Source organism: Acanthopagrus latus, chromosome 9, assembly GCF_904848185.1.
Source record: "Acanthopagrus latus isolate v.2019 chromosome 9, fAcaLat1.1, whole genome shotgun sequence".
NCBI lineage: Eukaryota > Metazoa > Chordata > Actinopteri > Spariformes > Sparidae > Acanthopagrus > Acanthopagrus latus.
This window is the reverse complement of record NC_051047.1, coordinates 5,762,889-5,788,323: the sequence shown is the minus strand read 5'-3', so window position 1 is coordinate 5,788,323 and position 25,435 is coordinate 5,762,889. Positions and strand designations below refer to the sequence as shown.

Here is a 25,435-nt window from a genome sequence, read left to right as displayed (position 1 = left end):
TATTATCTGGTTAAAATGCAGTACAGTGGACTGTATTTGGAGTCCACTATTTGTTCCACTTGGTCTTATTTAATCTAAAGGTAATGATATCTTGAAATACATTACATTTAATGAAGACTGAGTGTTTAAACTATTTCTGCTGGACATCAGCTCAAGACAAGCCTTGCATTAGGTTTTGACTCATAAAGTCCAAATTGATGCCTGTGTGGCATGTGATGGTGGAACAACTTTATGTTAGGAAGGTTTAAATAATGTGATGTATCGAAGAAAACTGGCTTAGAGCCGAGCTTTAGGAATGAAAAACATTTCCTTTACTCAGAGCATGCAGGTTCAGTACTGCTGGGTAAAGGGATTTTCCACAAAATAAATGGAACAGTTTATTGCAGAGGAGACTGATTGCTGTTTTGATGTATCTGCTGCTTTATGAGTGATGAAGTATGAAGTAATGAAATAATGCTGAAACAAGAACAAGAGCTAACTTAATTGTATGGTCAACAGGCCAAAATTCAACTCCCACCCACCTCCCACATAAATTGCGTTTTACAGGAAACTGCGAAACAGAAGTTCCTGGTTAATTCTATTTGTTACTGAATTGGAAGACGAGCTCGTTCCTCTCCAGCCAATTTCCCACAGAGTGTGCAGATGCTAAAATCAGAGACCATTAAAAACACAGACTCAACAAGCAATTACTTCCTGTAAATAAAGCAAAAATGGCACAGTATGAGTCACAGTCCCGCTGACATTGGCCTTCATCACTTGTTGAGTCTCTGAATATAAGAAACATTAAATCCTTGAGATACTGGAGGGAGATCAACAGCTATTGAGACAGTAGCCAAGGTAATACAACAGTAACTGTGCTTACCGATCCTGCTTTGAATGCTCTAATACATGTGCAGATAAATGGACAGCTGAAGTTTTATAAAACTCTACATTTAGATTAAATTTACAAAAAGCAGCCTTTAAAGAATCCACATCTGAGGTTTCTCATAGATTAAAGATTTTTGACTTATCTGATCAACTTCAGTAATGCAACTCACCTCAGCAGAGCTAACTATTGTTTTGTAAAATCAGTTTCTTCCATTGACTTCATCTAATTGTTATGCCCAGAATGTCTTTTTAATACATCCCTGAACAATAAGACTCATTTGGCACAGGGAAAGTTCAATTATTATTGTGAAGAGGCAGTTTAATAACCCCTGTGTCTCTGGGGGAGCTGCTTTTAATATGAGGGTTCGAATTAGTTCCATCTGTTGTTTCTAAAGCCTCACCTGTCAGAGTGGTAGAAATTACTAGAAGGTAATGTAGATTATTAAACAAAAGACTTGAGAAAAATGCATGAGAGAGATTAGTGTGACTGATGAAAACAGCTTAATGACTGCAGGTATCAACTGGAGCAAAACTGCTGCCTTGAAACCAAAATATTTTCTCTCTTGATCTTAAATCAAGCAGGTCCCTGTGGTGAGATTGTGGTTTGGTTCTTTTCATTTTTTAGAATTTTCAATTTTGGATTTTTTCCCCAGGCGACCAACAAAACAAATCTATTCAGAGCAAATATTGACAGGCAGAATGATTACAGCAACCAGTAAGTGTCAACATACATTAGGCTTGTGATTATTGTTTAAAGACAGACTTGAAAAAATGAATTAAAGCCTAATCTTATAATGAAAGATTGATCTTGCTGCCAGCACTGTAGAAACCCTCACTTTCACTGATGAGCTCCCTTAAAGAGACACTGTATTGGTTCAATTCCTAAAACCTAACAAAGAAAGGGTTGTAACCACAGTGACTAGGAGACACGCCTGTGGCCTGAGTTCACCAGGTAACAACATCAGTGAGGGTGTAACCAGCAAACTAGGGTACCACATTTGAAAAGGATGCAAAAATAATTGTTTGTACTTTGCCACAGAAATATAGTTACCACAGAAATACTAAATGAAAATGTAACAAATATTTTGTTAGTAAATGCTGACGCTTCACGCAGAGGAGAACAACTGGCAGAAGGAAATACAACTATACTCTAACCTAACCTAACAAATCCTGCCATGACCCACTCTACTCTGCCTCTGATCTGTGGGTCTTGCTAGCGATGCTGATCGTCATCTGGTCTGAGTGCTGGCTTACAAGATGCTGCTGCATCATGTCAGCCTGCATCTCTACAAACCTGATTCAGTTTTAATTTTTTCACAGCTTTTTTTTTTTTTTTTTAAATCTGCCCAAACCCCACCATCATTCAATGGATGGGAGGACTGGTGTTATCACACTACTGATTCCATGTGAAAAAGGCCTAATATGGTCAGGCTAGTGCCTCTGTGAGGGTGCTCTCGAGCACAGCAGTGGTGTGAGCTAAATGAAAATGTAAAATGCAAACAAGCTCACGATGAACATGCTTAAATGGCAATGTAAGGCATGTATAATGTTTGGTATGCAAACATGTTAAAACTGGCTAAAAATGCCATTTTGACCTGATGAGGGCTCTACATGGGTACATGAAGATCTGTACCAGCTTCCATGGTAATCCAACTAATTTTTGTTGAGATATTTCAATCTGTCATTGCTGGACCGACCAACCAATGGACCGATCCATAGATGCCAATGCCACTATCTAGATTTAAACCAATTGCACAAGTACCTATAGTACGACTCTGACCACAAAGCATTGAGCCCAGAACTGAGCTGAGTTGAGTTCTGGCCCACCGACAAACTGTATGTTCAGTTTTCCAGCAAAGTGACACACTGACCCGTTGATCATGCTGAGCAGGCCCTCCACTAGATGGGCCAGGTAGGACACCTGGGCACTCTCATCGGGGAAGATGGGCCCGTGCATGGAGGCCAGCTGGGCCAGGCACTGCAGGGAGTCCTGGGCCATGTCTGAGTCCTCCCGAATCTTCCTGTGTACCTGCAAGGCGAGAGAAAAAACAAGTGTCTCATGAAGGAGAAAACATTTCATGCATTGTGTTAATTAGTCCTCAAAGAACCAGCAGGTGAAAACGCTTGCAAATAAGTGCACTGGGAAAAGGTCAGACAGACCATGTGAGAACCACTGCACACTCTCATTTTGTACAATTTTCTAAAAGCACAGATCCTTTCAGTCTCGTCTTCTTACCCACCTGTAACATTTTGTCCCTTTTGATTAGTCCCTTTCTAATAAAGAGTGACAGCCAAATTGAGAAAGTAGTGCGGTTTGAGCTTGCGTCTCAAATCCTCCCTGATTCTCATGACCACCCATATCCAGGCTTGTTCACCCATGACTGCGGGCATCCAGCTGACATTCTAGAATAAGCTTACAGTAAAAATCCTAAAAAGCTGACACAAAAAAACACCTGGCTGTAAACATTAGCTGAAAGAGGTGAAAAAGAAAATGTGTGTTTACAGATTAAGGAAAACAGGAGAATAAAATCATATAAAGCTCTTAAAATGGTGACCGCTTTGCCTCATGTGGTCTGTACTTTGAGAAAATACACAACGGCTCCACAGGAGGTCAGCGACCAGGATCACCTACCGCGCAGTGACCTATTCAGCAACGACACTTGAGCACACTTTACAATGAGGTCAATCAAACACGTCTCCTTGGCTCCTCTGTGCTACCATTTTCACAAACAGTCTTTGTTGAATTAATTGTGGTACTTGATGGAGCCTAGGTCTCAACTCATATTTTGTATTTTGAGTTTTTGACTTTTGAATTCAGTGTTAAACAACTCAGTTTAAAATTTGAATGTGTGTGCAAATGATTAAATTAAAACGTATGATTTTTGTATGAACTCTGGACCCCTTTTTTCTAATAATTTACATGCACATACACAATAGAGTGGTGTATTAATGGGTCCTAAAATCTGGAAATTAGTTGGAATTTTTGCATTTCTAGTTCGCTCGCCTCGAAGGCTAAAGGTTTTAATTAATTAATTAAATTAATAATTTCAATTTTAAATTAAATTTTTGGGTTAATGAAACAGACCCAAACAGAGTCTGTGGTTATCACAGGCTGAAGATATTAATTTATCTAAATGACATTATTTATTTGTTCTTCAACATTATATACATCATGACCCACAATGTAATTTGGAAGCATTTACATGTCTAAGAAAGGCAGTTGCTAACAATAGTCTAAATGAGGCTATACATTTATAGCCTAACATTAGCTTTTTATTTCTAGAGATATGATTTGTTATTTAAAAAAGTGATGTTCATCTGTGAAAATTGTCTTGCTGAACAAAACGTGTAAGTATCATAAATTTGTGTTTGATTATTTTCTGCAATAATCCATAACCCAATTAAAAAATCTCAGGCTTTTTGTCCAGGGAATCAAGGCGACGCTGACTTCGGGGGTAGCCTTTAAAAAATGTCATCCCTACAGCACTCTGTTACACCACTCTCACTTGTTGTTTCTAGGTGAATAACATCTTCTGAAAGTCTACAACCACAAACAAAAGGAAACTTAGTGCTAATGTTACCATCTGCAGCCGGTAGGGCAAATAATCAAGATCTTTGTTCATGAAATTCTTATTATTTTAAATTTTATTACTGTCTGAGGCCTTTATTTCTCAGATTTTTAAATCCCTGCAAACAGATGAGCAGGGATTTATTGCCTGCCTGTTCATTTTATGTCTCTGAAAAGAGAAACTGGGACCCAGGTCAACTCGTCAAAACACAGCATGACAAAAGAAACTCAACATACAAGTGCTGACTTCGCCCTGGTGGGCAAAGAATGAAAAAGGTGAACCCATGTCATCCTGTCACCACTTTCAAAAACAGATCAGCTGATACCACACAGGATTAGTACTTACTTGTGTAACCCACTAACCACCAAGGCAAAGCAAAATGATGAATTAATTTTCAGCACGTCTGTTTGAAACTGGGGTCACAGTATCTGAAGACAAACAATCACAGAGCTCGTCTGTACCCACAGACAGCCTCAATCAATCCCAGAGTAAGAGGATCCGGCTCCTGATGGAAAAGATCTGATCAGCTCAGTCTCATCTCAGTTCAGAGCTCCTGTTCACTTGTGGGATTTCGGGGTTTGTCCGTGCTGAGCTGTTACACTCCAGCAAGAGAGGAGTCATTGTTCTTTTCAGTTGTGAACACACCGATACCCACATACACAGCAAGGTAGCAGCAGCAATAACACTGCGAGTCATCACAGCCTCTCAGCAACATGGGTTTCCACTGACGGTACTATGCAGACGTCTGGAGCTCAACTGCCCTCTTCCTGTGAGCTGTGGCTCTCTTCTCAGCCAGTCCGAGCTCTTTTCCTCTCTCGTCTTCTTCTCTGGTCTCTTGAACCGTCATCCTCTTAAATCCAGACTGAGTGCCTCTTCACCGGCTCCGCACACTATGCCAGCGCATGGCCCCATCGCAGAAGCAATCAAACTTTCAACCTCCCTCTTGCTTCTTCCTCCTCCTCTCAAATCCTCTCCCCTTCTCACTTCCTCCCCCCTAAATTCTTTCCCGCTGCCTCTCCCCACTCCTCCCCTCTCTTCTCTCTCTGGGGTGCCTGGTTGGTCGTAAGCCACGCTTGCCGGGAAGAGATCTCAGATGCTAACGTAGCGCAGCCACCATAGTCTTTGCTGCTGCTGCTACTGCCCTCTTCCAGAGCGTGAAGTCATCCTCTGGAAGAGCTCAGCAAGAGGAGGGGAAGGAGGAGGGGGGTGCCGGGTGAGTGAGCAAGAGAGAGGGAGAAGGAGGGGTGGGAGCTGTAGTCCAATGCCAGAGGATTGAACAGCGCGAGGTCTGAAAAAGCAGCTGCACCAGTGAATGATCCATGCGATGCCAGTTATGTCAGTCGCCTTGAGTCTGACTATAGTTAGAGATACACAACCGGTGTGTGTGTGTGTGTGTGTGTGTGTGCGCGTGTGTGCACCCGTGTCTGTGTGTGTTTCAGTATGTGAGGAGTGGGATAGATGGATGGAAGGAAAGAGAACAAGATACAACAATATGGAAAATTCTGGGCACGCAGCTCAGATGACAGCAGATTTTACACTCTGATTAATCAGTGACTTTGGTATCAGTGGAGTATTAGTTGCTGTTCTTGTTAATTTGGAGCTTATTAGGTTTGTTTTGGCAGTGGACTGACATCATACCAAGAGTACCAGGAAGCTGGGAGGAAGAAAATAGAAACTGAGTAGGGCTTGGTGTGTTTGGAATGTTTGTTTTGTTTTTTTACACCAGCACAACAATAATGTTTTGTTGGATTCCTTATATAATGAGTATTATAAATACGTTTTTTAAATAAACATTCTGTTGCATTTAATAAAAACAGCATTCTTAAATGTTAAATGAAACAAAGCCTAGCTTATATAAATGCGTATATAAATTTATCAACAGAAATGATCTAATAATAAGTAAAAATGACTCAAGTCTGGCCATTTTTTTCTCAAATTCATTCAATCTATAAAATGTCCAAAATATTTTCTGGCCACTTTCTTACTTCCTAGAGTCAATGTTAATGTCCACAAAGCCCTCAATTTGTCTTTGTCAGTTGCAGCTCTCATTCAGTGTTGATGTCATGTACTTGACATTTTTTACACGCTCTACTGCAGAATAGCCAAGCTCCAAAACTCTTTTCAAATCCTTTTTTATCGCTAGCAGCAGGTGATATCATCTGTCCTTTATAAACTGATATTCCCTCATCGTTTTCTGAAAGTTGGTGTCTGCGCTGCTATAAATGGTTTATTAGAGGAAGAAACACATCACTGTTACTTTAATCTATGCTCATGGATAGACTGTGTTTTCCCCTCTGGTGAAAGAATACAGCTGATTGCATCCTTTCAATCTAAGAGTTCAGAATCTCCCAGTTTAGCGTTTATATCATAGGAGATCATGAAAACGATGTTCCAAGAAGAAAGCGGGGAGCACTGGTTATTTCAGTGTGTCACATACATATCTAATCAACTTTGACGCTTATCTCATCTTTATTCTGCAAGAGGTTGTCGACATTAATTAGACTGCGGTATATCTGCTGTCTGAGCAAAATAAATAAATAAATGAATTAACACCTTAGGGCTATATGGCAAAACTCAATACATATCTTGACATTTTTAAATCTCCTCAGAAGCCATAATAAACACTTGGACTGGAGCTGTCACAATATCAGAGTTTCACTACACAATTATTGTGGCCAAACAAATTCACAGTAGCAATATTATTACGATATCTTAAAGAATTTGAAAAGTTGAAAAGTGCTAGCAATCAAATCTATCTTTAACTCTGCTGGGTGTTTTCAAAATGCAAGTGTAGGGAAGTGGAAAGAGTCTGTAACCACAACTGCAAAAAAAACATACAAAAAGAACAACTACACAAGTACTAAGGAGAAGACAACCAGATGCCCAAAGCCCAACATCACCCCTGGATTATTCACACAATACTATCATATGAGTACTATTAACACAATACAAATATTTAATCTTTTAAAATCAGATTATTGTAAATATTGCAATATGGTGACACCACTAGCTTAGACAAGGCAAAATCAGTCAAATACCAAGATACTTTTTACCAAATACTTGGATAACCATGTTGCAACAAAATTGTTGGGCTGAATATTTACGTATGAACCAATTATAGTCATCAGTATTGTGGGACTAAATCAGTAAAGGTAAGCATTAAAACAGGTAACAGTCTGGGAAGTTCCAAAAATGACATCACATTACTGCAATGCAGCCTTTAAAACCAGCAAAAGACAATACTTGTGACATATCACAATATAACAATATTCAAAATCTAACACCACATACAGTCTTAAAACAATATAATATTGATATACAACCCTCCCCTACACTAAGCACAAAAAACCTTTGATGAGGGATTTGAATAAATGAGGATTTAACAAGCAGAACTGATGCTGAATTCAGATTCAATAAAATTCTGTTGAATGCCAGCCTTTCTGCAAACACATTTTGGTCTGTACAAAATAAGTATTGTGGTTTAATAGCCAGCCCTATTAAGGAGAAGGAATATAACTGCGGAGAAAACAAAGGGCAATGAGGTAATGAAGATGAGAGTCAAGCGAAGAGAAAAGGCTATAATGAGAAAAAAAACTTAGGGAAGGAGAAAGAAAGTAAAGTCAGGGGGAAGAAGGGAAAATGATGGAGGAGATGAGAGCGAGCTAAAGGATAGAAGAGGAGAGAGGAAGAGAGTAGAGTGGAGCGGGAGAAGGAGAAAGGGAGGGGGAATGAGGAATGATATTTATAGAAGGAGACAAAGCCTGGTGTCTGTTTCCTCAGGGGGTTCAGAGGCTCATCTTTCTGTTTTTTTAAATCAACACTGTGCTTCCAACTTATTGTCTTTCGCATGCTCTTTTCCACCATCACGCTCTCTCTCCCTCTCTCAGATTGGGTTACTGTCTGCCTGCAGGCCCAGTCGGAAGAGAACCAGCCTCTGCTGCAGCCTCATCAGTCCCTGTGCTCCACACTGATTGTGTTTACTGGGTAAACACAAAATGCTTTGCCGTGTGCATCCTTGTACTTCTATATTTGTGAGGACTAGGGGGAGGCTTCTACAGCAATGTGTAATTATATTACACAATAGTGATATATATCATCATAGAATTCATTTTGTTGAAATACAAATTGGGATTCAACTATTAAAAGACAAAAAAGCAGCAATGGTCTTTGCCAAATTGTGTATTTCATCACACTAACAAAGCTTCAATAGTGCCATTAAAGTGGTTAGTCACCACTTGCAATAATACCGGCAACGGGCTATACAAAAACACTTTTAGGTTTAAGACTTGAGGTTTGGGTTATGGTTGGTGTTATTGGCATTGTCATATTCATTCAAAGCACTACATTCCAACGCAATGAAAAACTTGTGCACCAGCTACCTCCTGAAAAAAAAACAAAAAACAACAACAATTAGGGTCATTTCATCTAGTCTTCTTCAAAAGAAATGTGCAATTTCATGTATTCAGGCTCATGTATGCTCATTGTTACCTATACGTGTTCAATCGAAACCTTCAGTTCATTTGGTCTGTGTTTGAGCATGTTTTCTAAAAAGGTTACAGGGACAGATGAAACAGCGCAGTACCACCTATAATTGTTAGGGGCAGTGTCGCCAATAGTAAAAGCAAGATGAACACAGGACACGAAAAAGAAGTTTGAACAACTGCGCACATCCAATCATTGCTTGAAATAACGTTCATTGTCATTTTCACTAATTGGCAAAGAGAAAAGAATGAAAGAAGAAAAGTCGCATGTATTTAATGGCCTCACAGACCACCACTGAAATCACAATATCTCCAGTTTTTCCACGTTCCTGGCAGGTACATTATGACAACGTAAGCCTCCGTCGCTCTGTTGATTGCTGACAGACACTGCTGACTGCAGGGAGCGATTCTCCAACATCCTGTTTGCTATTCAACTCACTAATTCAGCCAGTTTTGGGTTTTTTTATATTGATTTGGGAACAGTAACATAGTTGGTTAGCTAGCTAGTCTTGCTGTTTAATATGCTCTGAAATTACATTTACTGTTTGTCGACCGTACACAATAGTACTGACTTTGAATCTTTCTCGCATTACATTCGCATACTGACTAACAACTGAGCCAAAAGGGTTCTTTTTTTTTATCAGTCAAACTCTCAGGTGTTGCCAAGGGTTTGTGAAAAAACTTCATACTTTGACTGCAAAACAAGTAAAAAATACATTACTGGTCTTAATGATTTTTTTTCCTTTGGCAAGTCGCCATGGTATAAGTGGGAAAAAATGCCTTTCAAGGTGTCCATTATCAGGAATTAATGGAGTTAGCTGTGCAGTGGATGCCTCTGGACTCCATATTGTCCATTAATTCCTGATGATGGACAACTCAAAGGGCATTACTTGTATGTAAAAGGGGAAATCAATCTTTTTACTTATAGATGAGCAGACATATATTTCTGTTACGAACAAAGAGTGCAACAGAATGCATGTACAATGTGGCTGGTTTTGAATACGTGTATTTGCAGTTACTGCAGTGTGTATGTGTACATGCCCATTTGATGCCATGAAATAAACCAGATGTTACCAAAAGTATTGGAAGAGAGAGTGTGTGTGTGTGTGTGTGTGTGTGTGTGTGTGTGTGTGTGTGTGTGTGTGTGTGTGTGTGTGTGTCTCTGCATGTGAGCACACACTAAATCACAATTTCACGGAGCTCTCTAATCATTCAAAGGCAAACAGAAACTTAAAACCCAGGGAAACACAAACAGACTAAAACACACAGCTGAAGCCAAAATTACAGACACTTCAGTTTTTGTGCTTTGTTGTGCACCCTCCTTTTCTTCTTCCTTTTTTTGTTGCTGGAGAGTGTGCACGGCAGCCATGAGGTGTTAAATCGACAAAAGTCTAGAGGGTTCGTTTGAAGGAGGCCAACAATCACCAGAGTCTTCTTCCTTTTCAATCTACCACGGCACATTTATCCCCAAACCTCTCACTCTCCTGCAAATTGCATCCATGTTTCACCTTCTGTCTGAATTGCATTTCTCTGTTCCATTTCTTTTTTAACACTCCCCTCCATACCTGCACCTCTTGTTTTATAGCCTCCTGGCTTTCTCTTACATTGCCCTTGTTCTTTTCTCATTCTCTCAACTCTTTCTTTCATTCTCTTTCAATTTTCCGTCGTTCCCCTCCTCAATCTATCCATCCATCTTCTATCAGTCCGTGACTCTCAGAGCTGTAGCTGTCACCAGCTGAAGTGGAAAAGCGATGAATGCTTTTCCACAAAAACCTTGGGGACCGGAATGACATTTTGGCAGATTAAGCTTCTCTTCAGCAACAAAATGGCTTCTACACATCGCATACTTATTGAGCCGATTTTCAAAATATGTGTTTGTCCCATCAGTCAGCAGGGACGTCCCTACCTCGCAGCTGGTCCAGACCCATAGCTATTAATACTGATATGACTACTGTGTTTTTTAAATTGATTTGGAGATCAATTGCAATTATCATCAATGAACCCTCAGACTGACCCAAGCCACCCTATTGACTTTAATTATGTTTGATATTTAAAACCTAAAACACCTTGTTGGTTACAGGAGTGTAGGCTATTACTTTAGATATTCTACTGTCAAATTTACCTAAATAGCACCCCCACTTTTTAAAAATCCTCTTAAGTAAATGTTTGTTGCAACTTCTTATTTTCATAGTTTTTCCATAATTTCTATCTGCAATGATGTTGTACTCACCAGCGTATGCTGATATCTGGAGAGGTGGCAATATCGCTAACGGCCTTGGTGCCTGGGGTTAAAGGTACTGACCATAAACCACAACATCTCCAGCTGGGAAGGTGTTTAGAATGTCTTACCCCATCACTTTTCTATAATGTCTACATTACTTTCAGTTGTCTTCTTAAAAGAATGAAAACTGATAATTCTGATTAAAAAAATTGTATTGTGTAGCGGGACAGAAAATATGTCATAGAAGTGGTAAACATGGAAGTCAAAACAGAACAAGTGTTTCAGAAATATCACTGATAATAGTTTCTTTACTCAGGTTTCTTCAGGTGAACAGGTGTTTGGGAAAAACTGATCGACAATTTTCACCATCAGATTTCTGCTCATCTTTTCTCTCAGACAGCGACTTGACACATGTACATTATCTTTAGGGGCTTAATATAAAGAGTTTTCTCTTTAAAAATGATGACATATAATTTTATTTAATGCTCCCTACAGTCATTCTGCTGCTCTATGCTACCAACCAGGAAGAGAGAAGTTGTACCTCAATGTCATGCTAAATCTAACATGTTAAGTTTTCCCGATGGTACAGAACATAGTATCGAAGATCGATACATTTTGAGGTGTTGCATCACAGTGAATTATTTCCTCACGATGACAAATGTTTTATAGACCAATCAACTAATCAATCAATTGGGACAATCAACAACAGATTCATCTACACTGCAAATAATCAACGGCTGCAGCCATGCTTGATGAGAAGTCTCTGACTACCAACCAAAACGGCAGACTGAACAGACTGACAGCAGCCTCCTGTTAACTCAACGATCAGTGATGGAGCCCTGGAGCCAGTTAATAGGAGTCTGACAGACACCCACCCACAGAGGGACGAGACTCCCCAGAGACCCTCACCACAGTGATGAGTGTGTGTGTGTGTGTGTGTGTGTGTGTGTGTGTGTGTGTGATGGGTGGGTAACTGTGGTTGTTAACAGGGGCCCCTAATCCTGGGGCCGGGCTCTAATCCTGCAACCGGTCTGTTGTGGACTGTGACCCTGATGGCGCGTGTCTCTGAGTGCCCCCTCTACACACACATACACACACTTACTCTGGCCAGCCTGTTACCCCTCACAGCTGAGGGGAGACAGCAGCTGAGATAGCAGAGGACCGCATTTAATTGAACGAACACACACGCACACACACACACACATCCATGCAGACGGACACACAAACATTCACTCTACAAACTCAAATTGACACAATCCCACAGAGACGATATGCACCAACACGCACTAAAATACACTTAACACAAGCAGGAGGATGCTGCAGCACACTCACACACATGGATACACACAGACAGCTGACAGTGCCACAGCCGCCTTACAATAACAAACAGTTGAGCTACTAGAAATACCAGAGCGGGAGATGAGACTGAGGCATGAAAACTGAAACCAACACAAAACACATCCTGCAGATTCCAGCAGCAAAGAGAACCGACTGAAAAATGACAAACATTTTTATTCATGTCAAACTGCTGCAACTGGCCAATCAAATCTCTGATTAGGCGTGTGTTCTGTGTATAACAAGCCTCTGATTACAGTCACTGTTAAGTGACAATTACAGTTATCTGTGATTGCTTTGTGTACAAAGTCATGACAATCAGACTGAAAACTTTTTCAGGTGCATGAAAATAGTTGGTAAAAGATGGATGATGATCAGTCAGAAAGATTGTAAAAACTGCAAATCAACGGCTGCAGATTGTAAAACGAAACAGCTACTTGTTTTGTTTATTAAAATAATGTCACTATAGAAGTACTTAATGAAAATGGAAACTCATTCAAAGTTGTTTTTTGGATTTTTTTTTTTTCTTTAAATGCAACTTTGTTTATTTTCATTTTAATATGAGCAGCATCAACCTCCATTAATCATCAGATGGAAACAGCGTCTACTGGGGTACAGCACACATTTAACCAAAATACCCCACAGTGACAACATGAAAATCATGTGTTGAATCAAAATGTGCGTCTCACTGAACTGCACGTCAACATGAAGTGAAAGTTGACGTAATTTTCAAATAAATAGTGTCTGTCGACTCTTTTTTGCTCTGTTTCTACACTGTGATTAGAGATAGAGATGATGCATGTATGTGATTAAGTCATCATAGTTCATTTTATTGGACCATTTCTCCCTCTCAGCCATGACACCTTGCTGTAAGTTTCATAGCAGTGTAGAACTGAGTTTGCTAGAGCTTGATGATGAGTAAAAACTTCTGATATCAATTTATCAGCCAATACATAAATTATTTTTGCAAAGATACCTCAAATGTCATTATCAGACATGAGAAAAATGTGTAATTGAGGCAGGATACTATACTGTTTAATGACAAACTTTGGCCAAAATGATATAAGCGCACTGAAAATGTAAACTTCATGCAAAATGTAATAATCATAAATTAACCCAAGCATAATTATAGTTATAGTCATATTGGTCAATATTGACAACATACACACTGAGACTAATATATAGGCCAATATCAGCATACTGATATATTGGTCAGGTTCTTAATTTGACATCATAACTTCTGTCAATAAAAAACATGCTGGCATTGATAAAAGGAATTGATTACCTCAAAGACACAAGATTCAGATGGATTGGACAATTTCAAGCTGGTTCTTCATTTCCATCCCTAAAGGCAATTCTACTGAAAACAATCAGGTCACTAAGTATTAAAAGGAAACAGAAATTCAAAATAGCTCAGGATGAAATTAGTGAAATGGGTTTTCAAGGCTCTTTTTCAAGTGTAACAACAGACATGAAAAGCCTGAAATAAATGATCGCAAATCTAAGAACTCATTATGCATCACTTCTTTCGTATAAAATGACCCGGTGTTAGATAACAAGCACTAATCCAGCCAGTGAGCTTTTGTAAATGAGCAAAAAACAGTTTCACAGCCATCAACTAGGTTGTAATTTTTGGATAAATCTATTACAAATTCCATTCAAAGCACTTATTTTGTGTAAAAGAAGCAATACTAAGACGACTTCAAACAAACGGTGTCAGAAAAGACTCTCTTTAGTTCTGATCATGGTTTCCCGTTTCACCGTCCTTTAAAAGACTCCAGCTTCCTACATCTTTTCCGTCAAGTCAAAGTAAACCACTTTTCAAGCATTTCCAAGTGGCATATTATGCTTTCTAGCACATTGTAGCCATGTTAAATCACAATTTTTCCTATATGAATACACTCAAAATGATTATTTATCTTCATCATATCAAATCACATTGCGCAAACAACCAACATTATGTTCTTTGATAGCATTCTACAGCAGGATGACAGATTAAAGAAAAATATTGAAGCTTCATGGTTTAAAATGTGTCACCTGTCTGGAAGCAGATTTGCCATTCTATAACCTGACTGAGCCACGTATTTTCAAAGTAGTTCAAATTCCAAGCAATTTCCATCATTCCTAACAATTTCAAATCTTCGACAACACACTAAAATTTAAGTGCTTTCAAGGATTCCAGCACCTGTATGTGTCAAGACTATGACCAATATCAAGTGACCGATGATCTTCAGGGAAATCTACCCAGAAAATAAACTTAACATTAAATGATAGTAAGATGATGCACAAATCCCTGATTCACTAAGCTAAGCAAAATCACCTAAGTCTCAGCATGCTGAACTAGCCGACAATGCCCATTGCTATTCGATGCTTAGTGTGTCAGGGCACAAAGGGCGAAGTGAGCATGTGCATTTAATGTGCATGCAGTTTGTAGAGTAAGGTTAGTGTGGTGTGACAGTGTCAGGGTGTAGCTGCAGAGTCATGTAGGTGGTGGTGAAACAGGTAAAAGGCTACAGGAGGGGGATCAGTAAATGGCAGTAGGCAGCTGAGAGGCAGAGCAGTGGAGCAGTATCTGGTGATGGGCAGCCAGACGGTCTGGATGGAAGACCAGCTGACCCGTTTGTTCCACACTCCTCTTCCACGCCGTTTGCTTAACCAGCATGGGCCGTCTCTTTAAACAACCAAGTCAGTCACGGCACAAAAATACACATTCGCTTTACTGGGCAGTCCTTTGGACAGTAAAACAATAACACAACCCCACTGCAAAGGAGCCGTAAATCAATTTAATGGTGCATCTGAAAAAACCCACGGAACTCGTAAAAACTCAGCGTGCTCCAAAAAGACAAGGTCAAGTGAGAGTTCTCTGCCCAACATTAAAAGTCAAACTCTCCCTTTGTTGATCTTAAATAACCCACCATCTTAAGGTCAGGAAAAAGATGAAAAAAAAGACGTAGAGAGGGTAAAGCAGGACACAAGGAAACTCTGATGGAAATATGTGAGACATGAAGGCCTGTACTTTGGATAAACCAAAAACTAAACATTCAAACAAGCTGCAGGAATTTTAAGGTGTGAATCAAGCAACGCAAGACATTTTTTTAAACTTGCAGAAACTCTGAGATGGATGAAAACATCAGTGATGGAGGGCTACTCACTGTGAAGAAGAGGTCCATGACACGGGTGTCCAGCAGTGCTTCCCTCCAGGACTCCGTGGGCTTGAGCGTGACGTTCTGTGTGGCCTCAAACATGGCGATGTAGTGGCGCCCCAGTGACCCGACTACAGTTAAGGCCAACACCAGCATGAAGAGGAGGAGGAGGAGGAAGAGGAGGAGCGGCACACTCAAAAACACGAGCTCCTGTCACTAAGCTCCCTCTCAATGGGTATTTTGGTCTCTGTGTGTGAGTCTTTGGTTTCATGTGTCTGGCAGCAGAAACTTGTTAGCCTGCTCTCCCTCTCATTAACTCTGTTAATCTTAATTCCACAAAACCTTTTTCTTTTTCTCACCCTCCCCTCTGTGGTTGCTTTTTTGTCTTGTCCTCCCTTTCTTCTCTTTCTACCTCGTCAGCTCGTCATCTGCCACAGTGTTCACCCAAAAACAAAACCCTGCCTTCTTTCTCACCCTCTTGTCCACTTTTCCTCTCCTCCTGCCTGTTTTCCCTTTTCCCCCCCAACTCTTTGCCTCGTTCCGGTCTTCACCCTCCTCTTTTCTTGTCCTCTTCTTCACCTCCCTTCCTACCAGCACTCCTTCGCTGTGCACACTCAGATTTCTCTCCTCTGCTTCCTCAAGACACACTCTCACTGCAGCCAATCGAGACTCCGTGTAGCCTCTTTGTCCACTCCTCTACAAGACGTCCTTAAGACTCCTTACTGCCCTGAAACACCCCCTTTCCTTTCTGTTGGCCAATCACTACATCCCTTCTCCTGAGTGCTTTCCAAGACCAAAGCAAGACGGTCTCTTTGCCCCGTAGCACACATTCTTCACCTAAGACTACCATAACAAACGTTTCTCTTTTGACTACTAACACCATTTTCCCTCTAGACCACTTTCCAAATGTCTTATCTTAATTTATCCTAACAAGATGCTGTCTCTCCTTGACTACACACAACACTTTCTCTTGATTTAAAACGTTGTCCAAACCCACAACACAACCACACTGTTTAAAAACTATAAAAACCTTTTCATCTTAACAGCTTTCCAAACGTCCCTTTGCTCGTTCCTCCCAAACAAGTCTCTCTTTCTCCGTGCCCCCACAACACACACACAGTCTCCTTATTTAAGACTTTCTCTGCACCCACAACAAGCTTTTTTCACAAACCCACAACACACACTTTCTCCTCACACAGCCACAACACTTCCTGTCCTCATTCAAGTCTCCCAAACACACCCACAGCGTGCCTTTTCCTGAGCTCACTGAGAACAACCCTCGTTACAGCTCCTTCTACTCTCCCACACCAGGATTTTCTCACTCCTCCTTTCAACACACACACACACACACACACACACACACAAATCAAAGCATCTTAACGAATACAACCCAATCAAGGTTTCAGCGCTTCTCTTCTCATCCGAGTCCAACATACACAGTCTCCTGATGAAGACTTCACGCTGAAACAAGTCAGCAGATTTGCCAGTATTACAAATAAATATACCCAAACACATGAGGTTATTCTTCTGCTGTTTTTGTCCAACTTTGCCTCTCTGGAATGTCACTTTTTTCCTGACTTTATATTTCGGAAATACAAACAGACAATCTCTCTTCACTTTTACCACACACCTTTTAGCCCCACTCTAATACCACTTTCACATCAAAATTAAAATTGGTACAGTTTTTTTAATCATGGGTAAACCTGCTAAAAAGCAGGCGACTGACCTATTTCACATTACCAGGAGACAAGCTTAGCTTTTTCTTGTGTGTCATGTTCATCTTCACGATTGTGCTGGGAAAACAGAACAGAAATAATCACGTTACAGCAGAACCTGGATGAGAGGCCCAAGGGGCCGTAACAGCGCAGTTATATGTTGTGTAGTGACAAGGGAGCCACCCCTAATGTAACTGTTGTTACTGTTTTAATATCTTTAACTTCAGTCTCTTCTGCAAGCGCAACAGAAATGTTTGGAAAAGTATGAACAAGCAAGTGTCCCTGACCTCAACACACGTCACAGCGTCACGCCTGACGAGTGGAGAAAACTAGTGTCCACCCAGGTGTTGTGATCACATCACAGCCAATCTGAGCTGGAGCTGATAAACATCTATGACAGTTGAAGCAGAAGTGAATGAACAAATTACATTAAAGACAAAAGCCAGATGTTGGCGGGTGTCGGTGTGTTTTCTGTCCAGCGTGAAAAGGGCCCAATAATCCCTCATCTGACTCTCAATAAAAGACGATTAATTGCTTATCAAAATAGGTGCAACACAAAATCTTCTGACCAACAATGGATTAATTATTCGGCTCAGATTCAAAACACGTGTTTTATGGTTTCGCATTCAAATCCAACTGAAATATTTTAGATATCCTGAATCATTTTATACGTTGTATGTTTCTGACATGGAGTTATTTGGTATATTTGGAAACTGTGGAATCTCTAATAATAATGATAATAATTACAATAATAATAATAATAATAATAATAATAATAATAATAATAATAGTAGTAGTAGTTTTCTTTCAACATTCTAGACTGAAAGAGTTTCCTTTTGCTTGAAAAACAGAAATAATAGAAAATGACAACCTCCTTCTCTGTCATCTGTCATACACACACACACAAAACACATAAAAACACACACACACACAGAGCCGTATCACTGGCCCGTGGCTCTGTGACAGCAGAAGGAGGAAACTTCTAGAGGAATGTTTGATCAAAGCCAAACAGCGGCAGAGGCCGGCGAGGTCACACATTCCTCCAACACCAGCCCACAGTCACTCCCCATGCACACACCCCACCACAACACACCACACTTTTCGGCACAAAAGTTGGCACCTGTCTAAGGGTCTGAGAGATTGTGTGTGTGAGTGTGTATGTGTCCAGTGCTTGGCTTTAAGGCCTCGTTAAAAATAGTCGTGGTGAGGCAGAAGACCTCTAACTGAACCTTTCTGAAGCAAGAAGGAATGAGAAAGAGATCGGAATAAGTGAGGAGGGTGCTGCAGTATGACCAAGTTCATGTTTATTTTTTTCATGCCAGGGTGGAACTTTTTATTACTGTGAAAACATCCTGAGTTTCTTTTTTTCTTTTCTTTTTTTTCTGGTTTGTTTCCCTCTTTCACTTGCATTAAAGTACTTCTGAAATCTAACTCTGAAGTACTTCTGAATCTTGATGCCGGTTGCATAAAACTAAATAAATACTTCACATAGCTAGCTTTTATCTTGCAAATCCCTTCGTCACAAGACAGACAAATGTAACACAAGGACAAAGAGAGGCGCAAGAGAAGAAATTAGCAGTGGTGGATTTTGGATCCTGCATCAAGTGGGACTGACTAACCAAGTCCTGCAGACGGAGGACGTCTCCACAGGGAGGGACCACCTCAGTGACAGAGGTTGTACAAACCCTCCTAAAGATCATATGACTGAGTCAAACTCACAAGAGACCTCAGGAATGATAACTACACAGCTACTTCAACTATTTTACACAGCCGGACACAGCCGTAAACTTGGTTTGACATTATGTGACACGATTAAGATTTTAAAAAATGATCTACATCCAGGCAACACAAGTTACAACAACTTTAAGAATATTTGTAAAAAAAAAAATAAAATACAATGAAAATATCAGTAGAGATGTACACCTAGAATACATGTCATATTTGAGACTTGGAGGGATTGTGTTGAGATCATGGTCTAAGGTGCTCATGCTTTCTGGTCTTGTTCCTGTATTCAGACATTCTGGAGAGAAGTGGCAACAATCGTCTCAAAAACTCTGTACATCAGAAAATCAGTACAACATTCCTCCTCTCTACCTTAGAAATATCCCTGACTGGCTAAGATGGTAACCAAAGGAAACCCAAGAAAATGTCCTGGCTGCAATTTAGCCAGTGAGACTGATTTTTCAGAACTATTTTACATTCTGCCTTGACTTACCGATCACTCATATATGTTTGCGTTTTTTAGTTTCATGTATGTGTTTTGCTTACTGTCCTTATAATGTGAAAAGTGTTCATGAATAGACAGTCACAAAAAAAAGAGTTCAAACTTTTTGATAGAACCCCACTACTTACTTCTTCATTAAAGACACACTGAGCACATAGAGGTGATTAACCTGTATTAAGGTATTTCTGTTTAATGGGGACTTTCACCTGTTATTATTATCTATTCTTAAATAAACACACACTACATGCATAATCACCATTGTGTCATAGAAATCCTGACTGTTTTCTTGCCGTTCTCACTATTACTGTCATGAAAAAGTTAACAACTGAGCTGAACTGATTATAAAGTGTTCGCTCTTGATTCTGAGAAAAATGTACTCGCTGAGTTGACAAGTGAATTTACCGTGCTATCCACTCCGCTTCAAAAAAAGAAAAAGATGGACCGCTTGTGTGTGTGTGTGTGTGTGTGTGTGTGTGTTGTACATGCCTCCAGGATGAGTAATGTGCGCGGAGTGACTAGGACATGTGGCTGTGGTTTGGTGGGTTTTTAAAAGACATCACCTGCTACTATCTCAACCCTTCCAGCAGGCTCAAGAATAACTAATGTGACACGTCAATTTTCCACTGGAAAGACAAGACGGACTGACAGATAAGCAGGCACACACACAGGAACACAATCGACAGGCCTAACACACACCAAACGTACTGACCGCAAGAGGCTCAATCAAACACGAGTGAAGAGATTCACACACCCCTGGTTCTCACACGCATTTGCCAAATTCGCAGCCAGACGGACACATTAACACTGATTGTGATACTGTAATTAACAGCAGCAAGCAGTCAAATGCCAGTAAAGCTGCTGCTGGTAAGTTTGTCTGATCCACCAGTTCCTTTGGCACTGAAACAACCAGAATTTCAAGATTCATGTTCTGCCCTGATTCCATTTATTGTGAGCAAAGCAAGCAGACTATTATCAGCTCCAAATCGGTGACAGACACCTGGCTGTCCAGAATTTATGGTCTAGCATGTGAACCTTCGCCCAGGTACTGTGCATCAGTGGATGCTCTCTTCTTCAAAGAGTCAGCAGGAACATAGCTGCAATAAAAAAACCCTCATTCTTTCCTTCATGGGCTATAATTCAGTGAGCGTTGCTAAGCATAAACTAACCACATGACTACAAAACAGCAAATGTGGGCTGAGCCTTTCTGGATATACAAGAGAGGATGAATTATGTGCACCACAAAACCAAACAACAATATGTCAACAACAACATTTTCATTTCATCATCTTTCAGGGTTTGCTCATTTTGTTACCACATGCTAACAAAGATTGACTAGCTATTAATTATACTCCAACAAGATTTTCAGACATCTTAGTCAGCGCCTTTACAGATTTGATTTGTGTCTCTTTGTCACCACCCTTCTATTAGCAGGAATAAAAGTCAGCAACCATGCTTGCAGCTCTGTGAGGCTATACATAGCATATACTTTGTGATAAATGCTAACGTCAGCATGTTTGTGTTGTCATTTTGTGTGTGTTGACGCTAACATTTAGCAGGAATGATATTTACTATGTTCTGTGTCTTAGTTTAGCCTGTTAGCCTGTTTCTAACTAGCAGAGAACAGTACAGCAGAGGCTATTCAGTATCATCCAAATAATCTGGGCTGCACAATTAATCAAAAATATTAAAATGATGACAATGGCGACGTGTAAGATCCAATTTGCTGAAGCTGTAGTTCGTTGACAAAGGTAACATTTGTGACACTACAGAAGGTAATGAATTGCTGTAGCATGGCAGAGATGTCCTGACTCACAAATCTTGTTCTCCAGATGTATAAAAAAACATAAACTCCAAAATATGCCACCTCATCATGATTTTTCTTTCTTTCCTCAGAAAAAATGAAAATTTCATGCAAAAGTATCACTCCCACTAATCGTTTATGATGTTATGATAGAGAAAGTGGGACAAAGTTCCTGGATCTGTCACTTTACCTGGATCTACACCAAAGGTTAAAAAGGTCCTGGTCTCAGACCCATCCTCCACCCAGGTTTAGTGGAAATCTCTGCTGTAGTTTTTGTGTAATCCTGCTGATAAATCTACCAATCGGACATGAGTGAAAATATTATCTCCCAACTGAATGTTTTTGTAGCGTGTGTAATAAATAAGCTAAATTTTGCAACCCATGGTAAACTTTATTAAGCCTCTCTACGACAAAATTAAACCCGACTTCATATATCACATTCTCAGCACCTCTTTCATCAGCACTTCACAGATCTATTCGATAGTATTTTCATGACCACTTAAAGTAGATAATCTCAACAATCTGATCATTTTGCAGGCCTGAACGACCTTCGTGGCTGATGGTTGTGGATTAGCGAGCTTCTTGTGTATCCTCTATTCATTATGGTTGATCCTGACTGAGGATGGACCCGCTGCTCAGGAGGACTGGCTGAGCGTCTGGCAGCGGCCTTGCGAAGAGCGCAGCGCTATGCTAAGGCGCGTGGTAGGGTTTAAGTGATATATCCTGCCTTAAGTCTCCCCTACAGCCTCGCCATGTGAAATAACAGTCCAGAAATACCTCCACACTGACCCCCCCCGCCCCCAACCCCTCCCTTTCCTTTCACATTTCCCTCTACTGTTTGGCCCTACTTGTGTTTAGACAGCAGTTGTCATTAATTCTCCCACAACTTAAATTAACCATAGATATATCAATTATGCCACCAAATGTTTGAATCACTGCAGAAATACAACAACGTTATTCTCTATCTCAATATAGTCCATATAATTTTTAAAGGAAGTATTCAGTCTAACAGGAAAGTATCTACTTTAAATTTCACATGACTCAGAAGATACATGCCCATCACAGTGTCAATTGGCATATTACTCATCTTTCGACGGACCCTCCAACCTGTGTTTAGACAGCAGTAGTTGAAGATTCTCCATACAGGTCAGGGCCAAGGCAAACATCCAGCATCAGCTTACACACTCCAAATCCTAAAATCCTAACCTTAACCTGAGGGCCAAAATGCCAATAAATAGACTGAGGAGTTAATGAGAATACTGATGTCAGTCATCTCTTGAGCACAAGAGTATCTCTGTACAAGGCTGCTGGGGGCCACTGTTGCTCAGAGAAGTTAATACAGTTAATTTTGTAAGCTAAAACTAAAAACAAACAAACAAACAAACAAACAGGTCTGTCTTTTGTCTGTCACTGTTATGATTAAGTGTATAAGTAACTTGGTCAAAGAGGTGTGGAAGGCCATGCTTTAATGTGAGTTTTAGTGAGCTGATACACCGTGAAATTCACACATTCCTCTGCACTGAAGAAAAGAACAGATGGAAGAAAACTAAAGGGGACCAAAGCGCCACTGGCTTTTAGAGCAACACAAACAACACATGAATTTAGAGATTCCCGCATATAGCAAATGCATCTCAACTATATCAAGAGGACCCAGATATGCAGACTGATTCAGCTGATTGGAGGCGGCAGGGACGGAGGGTGATCTATCTGTCAGCTCGGACAGCCATTTACAGCACCTGACTGCCGTCGCAGCCTGGAGGCCTGACCGCGACCCTGGCCGGAGTCAAGCCCTGTGTGGAGTGACACAGTGTCGTACCGACGCCCGGGGAGCGTGCCTCCAACAGATGACACCGGAGCTGAAGGGCCGAGAGGTTCAGACGACGGCGAGGACAGATGACATGCATGCCGCTCGGTTCGTCAAAGGGAGGGAGGCTTTTTAAAAAGGGTCTTTGAGCCGGTCGAGGAGTGTGTGTATTCGTGTTTGAAAGGTGGTGGCTGTCAGCCATGCAATTAAGGAGAGGCCCCCTGATACCCACACTGGCAAACTGGACATTTGCAACACATCACACAGGCAGAGGCGTGCTGTGACACTTGCAGACAGGCGGCCGCACTCAATCAGGCCTCCCGATGCTCTTCATCAATCTGTTCTCCTTTTCAACAACAGCCAACACACTTGTAGGTTTACACACACTCACATGCACAGAGTTTCAAGGAGAATGCCTCTTGATTTGAGAATTCTTGTGCTATTTCTATGGCCTGAGACATCCATTCAACATTTTTAACAACTCAACAAGAAGGAAGCAGAGATCTACAGCTCTATTTACATGCAACTAGTGCAACTGGGAGACCTTATTTCATCATCAGTGATCCAGCTATCTTTGCTTTACATTCACTTCCAGAAACTTAATGATTTTTTAAAGGGGATTTCCGTTGCAGACAGCCATAGTTTGAAAATCAAAACAACTATAAAAGTAAATTGATTTACATTTAAGGTAAAGTGAACAGTGTAAAAGCCAGGGCTGGGCAACAAGGCTATACATGGAGTTAGATTTTGAATATCTTCATTTGGTGATAAATAACATAAATTTCATCTTTTCCTAGTTTTAAAGGCTGCCTTACATTAAAGTGATGTCATTTTCTAAATATTTTCTTTACCAGACCATTCAACTTGTTCTAATACTTTTCTTCACCTGCTCAAGCATTATGAACACATTACTAATGACTGTTGATCAAAAACCTCATTGTGTTTGTACTCTGTGAAAGCAACAGTCATAGTATTGATATTGAGAAATTTGGTCAAAACATCTTGATATTGATTGATTGATTTTGTGCACAGTCCTAGCAAAAGCGATATGGCCTACAAATATCACAATATTGTTTTACAGTCATTTTTCCCAGCCCTTCTGAGAGTGAGAGTCTAACATCTAGTTAAAAGAAAATGAATGTTAAGGGGGTTGAACTAGCCCTGTAAGTGTTTTCTTAGCTTCATATAGACCAAACAAAAATTAAACTGTAAAAAAACTAATTGCAAAACCTTATACTGACACAGAGGACTGACTGAAAATGTGCCTTTAAGAACACACACACACACACAGAGGGGACTTCAAAGTGCATCTTTGAGAACACACACACACATATCAAACCGAGCGTGCCAGGCATACCAAGGGGAGCCTCAACAAGCCAAGGCGGGGGTGGTGGGCCACTGGAATGATACGGAGATGGACCCACAGACACCTCTTTGAAAGTGATACATGGCCCTGGCTGGCAGCAAGCGCCACTCCAGATCCCCTCAGACCAGCAGAAAGGATGCCAGGCTGGTCGGGATTTAGGCTGTAATGAGCCCGCCCGTGCATGCACAAACACACAGACACACACAAAGACCCAAGATCGCTCAACAATGCGGCCAACTGCAGAGACAATATGGACGTGTGTACAAGAGATAACTATAAAGCAAACTGACTGACAGATATGCAGTCCTGGGTTTCACATATTTGTAATGCCACACACAAACACACACACACACAGAATGAGCCAGTATAGGGACAATGCATACTTATATACACTCATTTATAGTCACAAAAATAAGTATATAAGAGGTCGACACACTGTGTGAGGACCATCTAATGACTTTCATTTACAACCCCAACACGACCCTCTTCATCAAACCTGTAATAAAACTAACAGCTCTGCAGTTGTTTTAAAGGTAGAAAACAAAATTATTTGACATACCTAGTTACATTTCCTACAAACCTTTTTACAACCTTACTTTTAATTTTTGATCAGCAACTAAACTGCTTTTGTTTTCTTATACAACTGAATTCCGCTGGAACGTTGATTGTTACAATCTCATGGTGCCAGATTTCAGCAAATAAATGCTTATTAAAATCCCCAAATGATACAAGTAATGAGTAAACTACACATAAAACACCAGTGGGATTGTTTAAATTTTAAGATTTTATTTTGTCCCCAACTAGTGGTAAATATTTCACGTGTGTAGTTATGTTGGTAACTAGGACTGACCCTCTCCAGAATTTATCCAATCATGTGTCAAGTTGGAGAAACAGTCAAATTCATTGTCC

At 40.4% G+C, this 25,435-nt stretch overlaps 1 protein-coding gene across 1 annotated transcript in view; it reads right to left on the bottom strand.

Moving 5' to 3' along the window:
- The window catches only part of xpo4 (exportin 4), a 57,072-nt gene that overhangs the window by 20,556 nt on the left and 11,081 nt on the right, over positions 1–25,435 (bottom strand). The window contains exons 7-8 of the mRNA XM_037108735.1: positions 15,626–15,738; positions 2,739–2,896 (exon numbers count right to left, since the gene is read on the bottom strand). Of these exons, the coding sequence (XP_036964630.1) occupies positions 2,739–2,896; positions 15,626–15,738 (271 nt within the window). The remainder of the gene's footprint in view (positions 1–2,738; positions 2,897–15,625; positions 15,739–25,435) is intronic.